General features: G+C 54.0%; 1 protein-coding gene across 7 annotated transcripts in view; it reads left to right on the top strand.

Annotated features, from left to right (window-relative positions):
• Nucleotides 1-14,258, top strand: part of DOCK3 (dedicator of cytokinesis 3) — a 313,071-nt gene extending 298,813 nt beyond the window's left edge. For 5 of the 7 annotated variants that reach the window (XM_019631262.1, XM_019631254.1, XM_019631269.1 and 2 more), the window contains 5 exons: nucleotides 4,526-4,644; nucleotides 5,805-5,892; nucleotides 9,766-9,888; nucleotides 10,397-10,479; nucleotides 11,249-14,258. In XM_019631262.1, coding sequence (XP_019486807.1) covers nucleotides 4,526-4,644; nucleotides 5,805-5,892; nucleotides 9,766-9,888; nucleotides 10,397-10,479; nucleotides 11,249-11,758 — 923 coding nt within the window. In that variant the 3' untranslated portion in view covers nucleotides 11,759-14,258. The remainder of the gene's footprint in view (nucleotides 1-4,525; nucleotides 4,645-5,804; nucleotides 5,893-9,765; nucleotides 9,889-10,396; nucleotides 10,480-11,248) is intronic. The other 2 variants (XM_019631249.1, XM_019631277.1) reach the window with 2 other exon arrangements.
• Nucleotides 14,259-14,430: the final 172 nt, after the last annotated feature.

Below are 14,430 nucleotides of genomic sequence, written 5' to 3'. Positions count from 1 at the left end.
TGCTTGCAGAAGGGAGAAGAAAGGGCCTCGTGAGCCCCACTTGTTCTCCTTTCATCTGTGGCTATATCTTTGAAAGCAGCTCCGTGACTTAGAGCATGCTTATCTGTGCTTTCAGCACTACGTACTCGGGGGTTCCTACATCCAGACCTCTCCCTGGCTGGCGTCAGACCCTGCTCTGAGCAGTGGTGGCAGCTGCTTTTCTCCACCTCAGTAAGAGGACACAGCCTGGGAGAAAGCTCAGTTCTTTTCCATTGAAATGTTTACAAGAATAAAGATCAAAGTTAAGGCAAAAGTAAGCTTATCATGACAAAGTATGAAAATTTAAATTTGAAGGCTACAGTGAACCCTGGAAAATGTTATTCTAAATAGTAACAACAATCAGAAAAACTTTGTTCAGTTGGGAAAGGCTTAGTCAGTAGAGATGGCTCTGCACAAAGCTATTTACTTGTGTTACAAAAGATAGCTTGAGGAATAAAAAGGAAGGGAGCCCTGAGAAGTCAGCCACAAATTCTGTAATGGAGGTTAGCATTTACAGTGTCTTAAGGTGAATGCTCCTGAGTAGAGCTGCAGAAACAGATTTTGTAATATAATCTGTTGTGCGGTTTTCTTCCCTAGCCTGAACACTCTCTAAAATACACTCAGCCGTATCTAAGACTTTATCTGGGTATTCTTGCAGAAGCCCGATCTCTGGACCATGATTGTTGATAAAAACAGAAGGCCACAAAGGATGGACATTTGAACTCAATTCCACTCTGACATTGTTAGGACACTCCTGTAAGGTGTACCTGGTACTCACTCAGCGCCTGGAGAGAACAAAGGCACCACCAGGGACCTCACAGGCTGGCCTTTCCCACCTCTGTCCTTCCAGCTAATCACTTACTGATCTGTTCGCTTATCAAGCTTTTAACAAGTGCTCCAGGAGGAACCAGCAGGGCTCTTGCATCATCAGGGTTGCAGAGAGAAATTACTTTCCCCCTGTTTGGAAGTAGTCCCTCTTTATTTCAAATGGCTTTGATTATCTATTGCTACATATTAAACCACCCCCCAAAACTAAATAGCTGATGACAGCCATTTATTATCATCACTCACAGTTTTGTGGATTAACAGGGCTCACTGAGCAATTCTAACTGTCATCTCTCATGAGCTTCTAGTTAGGTGTCACCTGGGGCCCACCTAGGCTGGATAGCCAAGATGGTTCACTCTATGGCTGGCAGTTGATAGAGGCCGTCAGCCGGAAGCTTAGCTGAGTGGCTTGGGCTTCTCACAGCATGCTGCTCGTTTTCCCCAGAGCAAGCGTTCCAAGAGACGGAGGCAGAAGTTGCTAGGCTTCTTATTACCCAGCCTTGGAAATCCCAGAATGTCCCTTTTGCCACATTCTGTCAGCTGGTCAAGACACTAAGGCCGACCCAGATACCAGCATGGGGAACGAGACGCCACCTCATGAGAGAAGTGGCGTGTGTGTTTTGGAAGGCAAGGCGTTGATGGCCGCCTTCTCTGGAGACAAGCTATCACAATGGCCAAATTCCAGAATGTCATACAGAGAAAGACTGATGAGCCCCTTCCCTTCCTGGACATTGCTTCCCTTTCAGACATTAAGTACTAAAGTAAACAAAATGCTTAAATAGAATTGGGCCCAAAGCAGGGAATGGTAAGAGAGAGTAAGGACAGAGGCAATTAAGAAAGAGCAGGAAGCGAAGGGCCGGCTGAGTGGCTCAGTTGGTTAAGAGCTCGCTCAAGAGTTTGAGCTCTGAGCAACAGTGGTTCGAGTCAGCCCGAGCTGAGCAGCCGTGAGCTGCCAACAGGTGGCAGGATGGCTCAGCTAAAAAAAAAAAAAAAAAAGAGCAGGAAGCTACTTCTCAGCTACAACGTCCAAGCACAGGCCCATGTGGAGAAAGCGGTGGGTCCGACACGTACGAGAGGAAGCACAGTGTCAGGCCCTGTGAGAAAACAAGACTGAGCCGGCGTCAGGAAGATGGTGGTAGATGCGGTAGTAGGTGCACCGGAGGCCCGCGCGAGGGAGCGGCCGGGGCACTCGGTTTGGGGTTCTGTCTGGTGTTCCGGGTGTGGAGAAGGCTTCCATGGAGCAGGCGTTCGTCCTGGAGAAGCCCTCACGTTCCAGTCACTTCCCCCACTCCCAGGGCCAGTCAGGACACCAGTGGCCTTCCTCGCCATGCCCATTGACACGCTCTGCTGTGGTCCCTGGTGCTTCGGTAGCCTTCAAGTGGAATGGCCCGCAAGGCGCAGTCTAAAGTCTCATAGGTCGGCAGCTCCCCCTGGTGGTCAAAAATGGATCAGGGCTAGGAAACGTAGGGATTGTGCAGGTCCTCCTTGAATAGCTCGGTCATGCTGGGGCTCAGCCTCCCTGGGGGTCACCAGACTGCACTTCAAGTAGCTCTGAAGTCCTGTGACACAAAATTCTTTGTGTCAGTTTAAAAAGAGTTTAAACGGTTTCATGAAAAGTAGCCATCCCTCTCTTCTACCGTGGGACTAGCTGCCCAGGGCAGAGGGCAGTGGGAGGGAACTGAGATAATAGAGTGAGAAATGTGGTGGTAGCACAGAGCACCCCTTCCTAATAGAACCAGCAGGGCCTCCAGAACATGGGCACAAATCCTCAGTTCCCTGGGGCCTGCAGGCCGCTGTCCCTCCATCATAGCTCCCCAGTGTGTATCAGGATGTTGAGTGCACAGTCTGGGGCCGGCCTGGTGAGCTAGGCTATGAGCTTTGTGAGGCCAGGGACCACGGCCAGCCTGAGAAAGGCAGTGTACCGTGTGTCACCTGCATGCCTGGTGCGCAGTGGGTACTAATTGTGAGTGTGACATAGCCGAGTTGGCATAAATGTGCTGTGTAGCTTTCTGTGCGTCTCTATGGAGGGTAGCCCCGTCCAGAGCTGTGGCTGGTAGGGCTCAGGAAGCTTCTGTCCAGGAAAGCACTACAGAAGCCAGTGGGGTTAGGAGCTCTTCTTCCTTTACACAGCCATCTGCTTGAGGTTGCCTCAAGTTCTAAAACAAAACGTTTTTCAAAACGGCATACTTTACTCATTGCTTTATCAGTGAAGGATATTTTTAAGACTAGGTCTTAAAGCCAGCCCTGAGGTTCTACAAATAGAATGGCTCAGACCCTCTGTGGTAGAAGTTTACATAAAGAATAATTGCATTACTGGTGTATATTATACTGACTTCTTCATGGTATTTAAGCCTCATCTTCTTGGACTAAAATGAGCACAAGAGGAATTTCTCAAGGACTGCTGGGGCAAGTTGGCTGCAGCCCTTTTTTAGCTGTACCCTAACAGCCCTGCACTGCACACCCAAAGAAAGGCCGCAGAGACCCTGGGTTTCAGGGATGGCTGCCAGAGCCACAGGTACACCTCTCAGATGGAGCCCCTCCGTGGGCTGTCTCAGCTCTCCAGCTTCACTGAGAGCCCATTACAGAGAGGGCTTCAAGCACTTGGGCCAGACAGAGGCTTCCAGTGGACACGTCGGTGGCGCTGGGGTCTAGGTGACCCTCCTGTGATGGGTGCAGAAGACCCTACCAATTTCTATAGACATGTTGGGTCTGGCACCTTGAGTGGTGCCCATTTGGAGGGCCTTCCATATTACCCAAGGAAAGCCAGCAGGTTATTGCACTATTTCTGTGGAAGGTCCCCTCGAGGACCATGGGTTGACAGGTTCCTGGGCCTATAGCTATGGCGTCCATGAATGGGGACTAAGCCATCACATCTGCCATGGTCTGGCCTCCATAATAGCCCCTCAGGCCAGAGGATGTCACCGCAGAGGCCTCACAAGAGAAGAGCACAAACCAAGTTAAGTCACAAGCCTGGATTAAAGCCCCAAAACTCCAAGACTTGCCCCATGACCCCCGAGTTCGCCGAAGGGCAAGTCTCAGAGTAAGAAACCCTGGAGGTACCTTGAGCCTGGGTACCCAGCCAGCCTGGCTCTAGGGCTGCAGTAGAATGGCCAAAAATGCAGAGTCCACATGCTGGAGGCCTGTGACCTGGGAGGAAAGACCCTCTGGGAAGAGGTGGTAGGGGGCTAGCTGAGAGCAGGGCCAGTGGCGTCTGGAGAAGGTAAGTGTGCAGAGACACGATGTGTCAAGTTAAGAACTGTGCTGCTATGTTACCCAAGTGTCTCTGTCTCTGTGTGATGATGTCATTGCAAGCTGGTCTGGGCCCCCTGAGAGGGCCCAGCATCCAGGTCACACCCATGTCCCAAGAGTGCTGAGTGCAGGGACCTCTAGGGGCCCACCTCCAGTCTTCAACTCTGCTCACAACCTGCCCCTGAGTATGGTGAGGGGTCTGTCAGTGGGTTTGCATCGCCCCAGTATATCTGTCTCAGCTGGGATGCAAGGTGCAGCCCCTGACACCATCTAACCACCAGACTGTTTCATTCCTTTTGTGTTTGCTGAGCTCATCCTCACCCCAACTGCAAGGGGACGCCTACCCTGCTTCCCTGGCCCCAGGGATGCTTACCCACTGGGCGCTCCATCTGTGGCTTGTCATCTGTGCGTGATTGTTCTCACTTGGTTACAGGCTCTCCCTCTCTGCCAGATAAGTACCGCCACGCCCGGGAAATGATGTTGCTGCTGCCCACACACCGGGACCGCCCGAGCAGTGCTATGTATCCAGCAGCCATCCTGGAGAATGGACAGGTAGTAGATCCGGCCTACTGGCTGCCATCTGCAGCCAGGATGTTGGCCTGGGCTTCCCTCATCATCCTTGCTAGGCTTTTCTGCATTGTCCTCCATGTCTTCCTCATTCTGCTGAAAGACACTCAGGAGGCTGCCGGGCTCCTGGATGGGGACTGCAGCGAATCCGAAGACCAGGATTCCAGACAGAGTGCATTGTGGGTGGAATGGCAGCAGGGTTGGAACCGCCATTGCTTGTGTGGCTATCTGTCCTTCTGGCCGGCCTTCTGAACTCCTTATCCCAAAACAGTATGGCAGAGGAAATTAGTTCTTTCCTTTTCCAAGAAGGCAATGATAGACATGGGCCTGGAGGGTGTCTTTCCTCTCTGTGTGTGTGAAGGACACCTTCATTGGCCTCTTTCATCCCTCCATCCCTCCATCCCTGCACCCCTCCACCTGAAGCCCTTCACTACCTGCTGGCACTCCTCTCCACACCATTTGCACAGTTCTCCAAATATCCTACCTGGGGGCCTTGAACAGATGCCACAGGTCCTAACCCCTCCTCCTGTCCAGTCTTCCCTGTCCTTCCATCAGAGTCCATGAAAGTCACCTCCAAGCAACTTACCTAGTCCCAGAGTGCCAGGAGTTCCTCAGTAGTACCTTCCTGTGCCCAGTCAGCCTTGCCAGGTGAAGGGAGCAGGTCTGCTTGGCAGCTGCCCATCACAAGAGTCCTGCCTGACTCTAAGCTCGAGTGCTGCCCTTCTGCCAACCTCAGCGCTAACATGGGCCTGTGGGAGGAATCTCCAGGAGGCTAAACTTGCCAGCTCTCAGAGATGAAAGGGGTCCCTAAATCTTTTCTGCCAGTGTCTCCCTGGCAGGACAGAGGGAAACAGTTAGGTGCCCTAGGGCACCTATATCCTTTTTCTTGGCCATGCACAAGATAGCCTGGAGCCCTACCAGACACTCAGACCTGGCACATGGCAGCACTCAGGGCCAGATAGCACTGGGCAGCCCTGCCTAGGCTGGCCTGATGTTCTCAGCACATCTCAAGCACAAGCCGTACTACTGCTTGGATTCGCCCATCTGACTTTGGAATATTCTAGCTCCTGTGGCCCACAGCACTGCCCCCCGCAAGTTTTAACTAGTTGTTTTCACCCTCTTTGATGTTTCTTTCCTTCCCTCAGCTGCCAAATTTCCAGCGGGCCCTGTTCCAGCAAGTGGTCGGAGCCTGCAAACCCTGCAGTGACCCCAATCTGTCTTTGGCTGAAAAAGGTATTGTTCTACTTCCCAGGTGGCCTTCCCCCATGTGTGTCCCCATCCTGAGCATCTGACTTGTCCCTGAGCACCAGCTGACCCAGGCTGAGCCACACTCCAATATCCAGGCCTGTCTGTCTGCCCAGAGTACTGACCAGTTCCTGAGCTCACTGTTCAACCCATGTTTGGTTTGATGCTGAGGTTTGGATTCTTCAAGTGTGTATCTCCCCCTCCGCAGTACCCACCCCAGAGAGGCCCTGGCGGCCACCTGCTTTGACCCCACCTTTATGGAAAGTCAGGCTGCTGTGTGCAAACTGAGGGTAACCACACCCCTGGATGCCTCCAAATAGCCCCAGAATTCAGCAGGCCCTGTAGTCTTTGGTCCCTCTCAACTTGGGCCCTTAGGGACCTCTCCTTATTGCTCAGAACAGGCCTATGGCCAAGCAAGCCCCAAAAAGCGCGGGAAGGACAGGCCATAACAGAGTGAATTTTCCAGAGACAGTGCTCTCCAAGGGAGGCACTGGGTACTTTGAGGGAGTCCAGTCCTGTAGCCACTCTGGCCAGCAGCTGCTGAGTCCATCTTACACACTGCCAGCCCCTCAACTATACCATGAGACTGGGAAATCCCTAGAACAGAAGCTGCTTAGATAGTGGAGTTCTAGCCTGTGTTCTGCTCCAGTAAGCTGATGGAAGGACCAGGCTTGGACCCCTGTGATCCTGATGGAAGGACCAGGCTTGGACCCCTGTGACCCTGATGGAAGGACCAGGCTTGGATCCCTGTAACCCTGGCCCAAAGCCACACACATGGAGGTCTGAGTGAGTTTTGACACAGAGGGGACTCTGCTGAGCCTGCTAAGACTATCTGGGGACTCTGCTGAGTCTGCCTGCCACACAGAACCTGACCCCATATCAGCCCATCACCCTGTAGGTTCCCCTCCCCTCTCCTCCATCTTTTGGAGGTTACAGCACATTCAGTCCCCCAAGAATACAACCTACTGTCCCATCAGAACACGTCCCTCCAAAGCTGTCATCATTTGCCATCGCACCTCACCAAGTGCTGTCTGCTCTGCCCACTGTCACTGTTTCTCCCTTGCTCATCACCGAGGACATGCCTGTGTCCTCTCTAAGGACACCAAACAGTGGGTCCATGACCTCAGTGCCTGGGAGGCATCCGCACTGGGCGCTCAACCACAAATGGCTTGGAGATTCTGGCTGGAGATGCCTTCCTAGCTTCAAGGCTTCACGTCCCAGAACATGCGGCTTACCTGGACCCCGGCACCTGTGCCCCAAATCAGAGTGCCCTTTGGCCTCGACGGCCAGAATCCACAGTGGCTTTTCTTCACCTGAGATGTGGAGCAATCTCAGAACTAGCCAAGAGCACAGATGGGCTCAGATCAAATGGGTGCTGTAGCCAGACGGGGACCCTGTGCCAACGGGATACAGAAGAGCTTCAGGCCTCGGACCAGGCTGCAACAAGAAGCTGGACACACCATCCTGGGTGTGGGAAGGAAAGCGGGTTGTCTCAGAAAAGAGGCTGAGCCCGAGCAAGCATGTCCACGCCACCAGGCCAGCACTTGCCTCGTGGGAACACAGGCCAGAGTAATAGCTCCCTGAGTCGGCCTGGATCCTCCCGGGCAGGGACGATACACACTTGTCACCATGATCCTGAGTCCCATGAGGACTCCACTTCTCACTTGCAGATATTCTTTGCCAGGCAGTGACTCCCAGACCAGGCAAGCCTGCCCTTGAGGCTGTGGGCTGTGAACTGGGGCCCTCAGGCCAGTGATGGACCACAGGAAACAGAAAGAAATGGGGACACAGTAGGGATTGCCCCTCTTCTTCTAGGAGAGGTCATTCCATCTTAGATTTTCCAGCAGCCCCAGTCCACTTGTGCTGCAGCTCCAAGATCTGCTGGCCTCACTGCTCACCCGGCGTCGGCTGCAGGGTGAGCTCGATGGCCCCCTTTCCCCATGGAGGGGCTCAGGAAGCCGCCCTCTGTAAACCACTGGCCTTGCCCGCTCTCTTTACCCACAGCCTTCCTAGCTGCAAGTTCCTTTGGGCCCTTGTGGGTGAACTTCTGCAACCCCACAATTCTTCAGGGCCTAGGTGTGCATGTGAGATCTTGGGCTGTCAGAACCCCTTTGGGGAAACTGCCCAGACCCACTTCCAAGCTTATTCCATGAAATTTGGCGGCTTCTTATGGAGACGGAACTCTTCTTTTGGGGAGAGGAAGCTTCAGGGCTGAAGACCAGGAGGCTCATGCTGCATCTTGGAAAGAGCCTATGAGGAGGGCCTGTCCTATTCTTGGGGTGGCCCAGGCTCTCTGAGGAGGTCTTCTGGTGGGATCCACCTGATATCATCAGATTCAGAATTCTTTCCTCCTTTCAGGCAACAACTGAGTGCCTGCCCACCCAGTCACTGCCACGCTGTCCCTCCTGCCACTAGCCATCAACCATCCCGTGAGACTGAGCAATCCTCCTTAGAACTGAGGCTGTTTAAATAGTGGAGTTCTACCCTGTGTCCTTCTGCAAGCCCTCGCCAGTTCCTGACCAGTGAGAAAGAAGAGGATGGATGTCACCACCTTATCCCTGAACCACATCCTCCTCGAAGGACAGACTCCAACCCCTTCCCTCCCAGAGCTTCTCAGTCCTCATTAGGCCCTGGCATTCCCCACTCGGTACCTAGAGCAGAAAGAACTCGAGCCCCAGTCTAGTCAGGCTCACTTCCACTAAGATTGCCCCAAAACCAAGCCAGTGAGTGAGCCCCTGGGTTGTGGGCTCCCTCCTTGATGCCCACAGCCCAGAAGGGAGACTGTGCTTGCCTGGCTCCATCAGAGAAAGGGCCTAGTTGTTCTCAGTGGGAGTTGTTCTCCAGGAGGAATTGGCCAGAAGGTTCACATGTCCCCTGCTGCTGCTCAGAGTGGCACCCTCGGACCCCAGGTCCAGCGACCCCTCCTCTCCTCTCCTCTCCTCTCCCCTGTGAAATCACTCACCCCAGCTGTGGTTGCGGGGCTGGTATTCTGGCGCTGGACTTCTTCCTTAGCATAGGTGGACACTGTGTTTCCCTTTGTCCGGGGCCCACTCCACCCGGCATCCATGGCATGTGGGTACCAGGAACTGAGCCTTTCTACGTGCCCAAAAGCACCCATGGGCTGCACAGCCCAGCTTTCTCTCAGGAAGCAGCAGGTCCAGCTAGACCTGGGCCACGACTCCTGGGCTTTGTATTCTTCCCTCCAGTGGACACAGTGAATACCAGTCCTCGCCTAGAAAAACCCTGTGCGTCCCAAACCCAGCCAGTGGGCACAGAAGGGACGAGAATGGGCAAAGCTTGTACATTAACCACAGGCCCTTTCGGGGGCAGCTCCTGCCCACTCCCTGGCCACACACTAGCTCTAGAAGGAGCAGTCTGCCTCCCACCCATGCTGTTCCCCGCTTTCCCTTGGACCGAGGCAGTAGGACAGCCCCGACTCGGCGTGGGGAGCAGCTCTGTGGCCCACGTGCTCTCCTCTCCGTGTTGTCAGCCTGCTCCACACTCCTCTTCCCACCTCTTTCATTCTCTCTTCTCCTCCTGGCAAACCCCGGAGGCTGCAGCTGTTCACTGCTTGCTGCACTTTCTCCCAGCTTGCCTCATCCTGAGTGCTGTTCAGACATCAGTTCACTCTGTTGCCATCTTCTTAAGCAGCTTCTGTCCCTGGCCACTCCCTCCTAAGGGCCACGGTGTCTTGCTTGGCCAGTGTGTTCTGTCCCAGGGGCTGGCATCACTCCCACATGTGCTGGGTACATAGTGCATATCTGGAGACACCATACACTGTAGGATGGGCTTCTCCCAGAGCAGCGGAGAAGTAACCTCAAGAAGTAACCTCCCTTCATGCCATCTCTTTCCACCCTTCAGCGGTGCCAGCAGCCCCCAGCAGCTGGAGCCTGGATAGCGGAGCCCGAGAGGCCCAGCCCTTCCTGTCTGCCCACATGGGGCACATCCTGGCCCCCCCAGTGCCTCCCCGAAGCCTGCTGCATGGTAAGAAGACCTCCAGCGGGTCCCCAGATAGTCCCTGGTCTCCGACTCTGCTCAGGGCCAAGGGCAGCAGCCCTCCAGGCTGAGAAGACGGGCCATTCACTGGGCTACCTCAGCCAAGGAAAACCATCCCTGCCACAGGAAGGCTGCTGCTGGGCTTTGGGCCGCTGAGGTTTTCGAGTGCAGCAGGTGAGCTCAGTGAGGGCCTCCCAACCAGGGCGGCTGAAGACAACAGAACTGCCATCACCCAGCAGCGGGCTGGGGACTGCCACTGCCTGTGGCCTGTTGTTAACAGGTGCTGACACACTTGACTGTCCTGACCTCCTGTGTAGCACGGGTGTCTTTTATTCCAACAGCCTGTGTTTTAGAGAACGTCAATGAAAAGAGAGGTTTTCCTGTGGCCTTCATTGCTGAGGGGTTCCTAGGATACTCTTCCCATGTCTGCCCGGCAACATGCTGGTGTGCAGCCCAGGTGTGCCCCAGCTGAGGCTGTGATTCTGTTCCTTTGCAGGTCATTACTCCCTACACTTTGACGCCTTCCACCACCCTCTGGGTGACACCCCCCCGGCCCTCCCTGCCCGGACCCTGCGCAAGGTAATGTACTGAAGCCACAGCCCCAGCAGGCTGTGGGATGATCCCTCTCACCTCACCTACAGCCCCTGGGGCCCACAGAACAAACCCGAGCCCTCACTGCCCCTCCGTCCAGAGAGCCCAGCCTGGCCGAAGCCACAGCTGGGGTGCAGATGGCCAATGTGTCCTGCACCCAGTGCAGTGGGGGCGGGGGCAGAGGATCCTGGACAGAGTGTGGGCAGCGAGCACCAGCAGGGGAAGCTGGGGCTCTGCCCACACCACGAGTGTGAGCACACCACTTCTTGTGGTAGATCGCAGAGCATTTTAACCTGGAGTCTAGTCAAAGCAAGAAGCATCAGGCATCAAAGCTCTACAGAAAAACTCATTGACTTTTCTGCAAATTGGAAAAGACTGACTTACCACAGATTTTAGCAGCAGAATGCACTCATCTGGTCCATGGCCAACCAAGGTTCTTTCTGCCCTTCCCAACTGGCCTGCCAACCCAGCCCTTCTGTCATACCCCAGCCGATAGCCAGCATCCTGGGACCTGGTTTCAGGGGACACAAGCCCCGCAGCCAGGGCGGGGCCATGTTTTGGCACACAAATGCAGGTGATTTGGGAGCTCCCTGGGCTTGTTGGAGCCAGAGGTAACGGGGCTGCTGCTGAAGAAACAAGACCCATGCAGAGGGTTGCTAGAGCTCATTAATAAGCAGACTTGGTCTTCTCCATCACACAGTGGCCGCCAGCCTGTCTGGGGAGAGGGGCTCTAACATGTCCACCCTTTCTTTTGCAGTCTCCTCTGCACCCTATCCCGGCCTCCCCCACCAGCCCCCAGTCAGGCCTGGACGGCAGCAACTCTACGCTGTCCGGCAGTGCCAGCAGCGGTGTGTCCTCCTTGAGCGAGAGTAACTTTGGGCACTCCTCAGAGGCTCCACCTCGAACCGACACCATGGACTCCATGCCGAGCCAGGCCTGGAATGCTGATGAAGATCTTGAGCCACCCTACCTCCCTGTCCACTACAGCCTCTCCGAGTCTGCCGTCCTGGACTCCATCAAGGCCCAGCCATGCCGAAGCCACTCAGCCCCGGGATGTGTCATCCCTCAGGACCCCATGGACCCGCCTGCGCTGCCACCCAAGCCCTATCACTCCCGCCTGCCAGCCCTGGAGCACGACGAGGGTGTGCTGCTGCGTGAAGAGGCCGACAGGCCTCGGGGCCTGCACCGCAAGGCCTCACTGCCTCCTGGGAGCACCAAGGAAGAGCAGGCCCGCATGGCCTGGGAGCATGGCCGAGGGGAACAGTGAGGGGCAGGGAGGCGGCTGGGACGCCGCCCTCAGTGAGCAGCTGGCCCAACCATTCCAGGTCTACAAAGCAGGTCCCCCCAGGAAGCCAGAGAGGCCTGGCACTCAGGAGAGAACCACGCTAGTCTACGTTCTACTGCCGTGAACTTGTGTGTTGCCATGTACAGAGGCCGCAGCAGCATGAGGGTTGTGGCTTCTCTTTTCATTTTGTTTCTACGTTTCCATTTCTATGGGTTTTCCTTTCTTTTCCTTTGTGCAGTAGATGCTTCCTTCCTCCTCAGTTCCAGACCACGTGGAGCTATATGGAGATATTGCACAGACAGACTTGCTTTGCAGCTTTGCAGAGTCTGGGGTAGGAGCCCAGGCCCTCCCTCCAGGGTAGAGATGCACAGAAGAATGGAAATTGCACTAGGGACCTCTTCTTTTGCTGTGTGGACAGAAGAGCTCATGGTTGTATTCAGGGATTGTGTGGACCACGTGGACTACATGTCACAGGTGGACAAGGGGACTACAAGCCGTTTTGCACAAATGCCTGCCCACCTGCCTCCTTCCATCCAGGAGTATGCAACTGAGGGGCTGGCTGGGCGAACCTGCCAGCTCAGGCATGTGACCTGGCCTAACTGCATGCCCAGGGCACACTGCCAGGCTTCTACTCGCCAGTCTTGCCCTCCAGCTGTCTTGGATTTCTCCCTCCATCGCTTTTATTTCTGCCCATTTGCTCCCTTCCACTCTCAATACACCTCATGCCCTACGGGAACCCCCTTGGCAAATGGATCTGCAGAGGTTATTTCCCACCCTCTGGGGCTTGAGTGGGCATGTGGAACCAGAGGGACTACCCCAGCCACCTTCCTCCCAGGGCCCAGGAGCCCATGTGTTGAGACAAGCTGGTATAGGAGTGAGGCTGATGTGTGGCAGGGGCCGGAAATCCTGAGGTTTCAGAAGTGGCCAGAAAGCCTGTCATCCAGCTCCTGAATCAGGGATTTTCAGCACTACCTCTGAGCAGTGGGGTTGGCTGCCCAGCCAGGATGCCAAGCCCTGAGGACTCATGGTCAGGTTCACCAAGCTCCTGGGTAAGCAGGGTGGGAAGGAGCGTCTCCTATGGGAAGCAGAGAGCCACACAGGTAGAATTATCTTCTTCCGAGTGGCCAAGTGCTGGGCCCCTGCTACGGGCCGTGGGACCAGACCACTCAGGGTTCAGGGCGGACAGGAGGGCAGTTTCTCCAGCCTCCCCCATCTGTTGGGCAGAGCGCAGAGGAATCTTTTTAGGAAACTTTCAGGTCAGGGCACTGATTTTCCTCTTGGTTTATTATTTGGGGGGACAGGGTGGGGACGTAATAGTATTTTACCAGGGTGCTTCTAAGTTACTTTTTTTAAAGTCTGTAGACTTTTTCTTTCTTTTGCTTGAGGTCACAACTTTGACGGTCACAAGGCTGCCTTCTCGCTGAGCAGGTGTGTTCTCCCCTACTCTTCTGCTGGCCTGTCTGACCTCCATGGTCGGGCCGAGCCCACCCCCCATCCTTTCCCCCATAGCCCTCTTTCCAGACAAGACCATGGGCAGGGTGTTTTTCTTTTGTAAAGAAACACCCAGCTGTTTGACAGGAATGCCAGCAAGTAACCTATTAGGAAAGACAGAGGACCACATCACCTTCGGGCATCTGGGGGTTCTCACCAGTGTGGGTCCTTTCCGATACGGTGGGGACGACGCTGGGCAGAGGGTCAGTCATGGCAGCCCTGACCGCGCAGGGCAGGCCTGGACCACTGGTGTTCACAAGTGTTAGAGGGGTAGGGGCTAGCTTTCTATTTGATTCTTAGGTAGGAGGGTATCTTTAGGTTTTAGGGCACTTCTGAACCTCAATCCCTGGACAAGGCAGTCATCACATAAGAACATCTACCTTCTCACCTGGCAGCACGGGAGGGTAAGGAGGGTAGTGTGGCTTCACTTGGCCTTCCTTGATGCAAGGTGAGCCAGGTTGGTTTTGCTCATATTTTCCCTACTGGGTGAAAAGAGCAGATTCCAAATCCCTTTGTTGGAGAATCAGCCAGTTTGAGGGGAAGTGGGAGGCCAGAAATGAGAATCCTCTGAAAAGATTGTGAAATACTGATTTTCATTCTTTCAAGCTTATTTGTAAATACCTATTTGAATGCTGTGTATTTGTACAGGAATTTGAGCAAAAAATGTATAGAGTGTGATGTCCAATTGGTATTCAGCCCTATAAATGTGTTTTTAACCTCTAGCATTTCTGTGCTTATTTAAAATAACTTCTAACCATTTCTTTTGTGTATTTATGTTTAAAAAGTGGTTTAAAAATGATCTTACCTGTACCAGAGAGCAGTTAAAAGAATTTGTACTAGTCGTGTCCCAAGAGGTACTTTACTGTATATATTGTGGTAGCATGTTCTAAATCCAAGTAATGTGAATTTTAGATGTAAATATCTGCCATTTGATTTTCCCCCTTTCCCCACTCTGATTGCTGTGATGTGAATTAAAGATGAATACCTGATACTTGACCCACTGAATTCACTGAATGGGAGCAGCACAAGTTCCCCTCGCCCACCCTTGTCGCTGGGCTCCAAGCCCTTTTAGCTCCGTAGCAATCTTTCTGCACTGAGAGCCCGCCTTGCCCACATCCTGCATTCAGAGACAGATAGTCAAGCCTTGCACTTGAAAGGAGGGC

The sequence above is a fragment of the Hipposideros armiger genome, unplaced genomic scaffold (genome assembly GCF_001890085.2).
Source record: "Hipposideros armiger isolate ML-2016 unplaced genomic scaffold, ASM189008v1 scaffold_18, whole genome shotgun sequence".
Lineage (NCBI taxonomy): Eukaryota > Metazoa > Chordata > Mammalia > Chiroptera > Hipposideridae > Hipposideros > Hipposideros armiger.
Note: the sequence above shows the minus strand (reverse complement) of the source record. Positions and strands in the feature narration are given on the sequence as shown.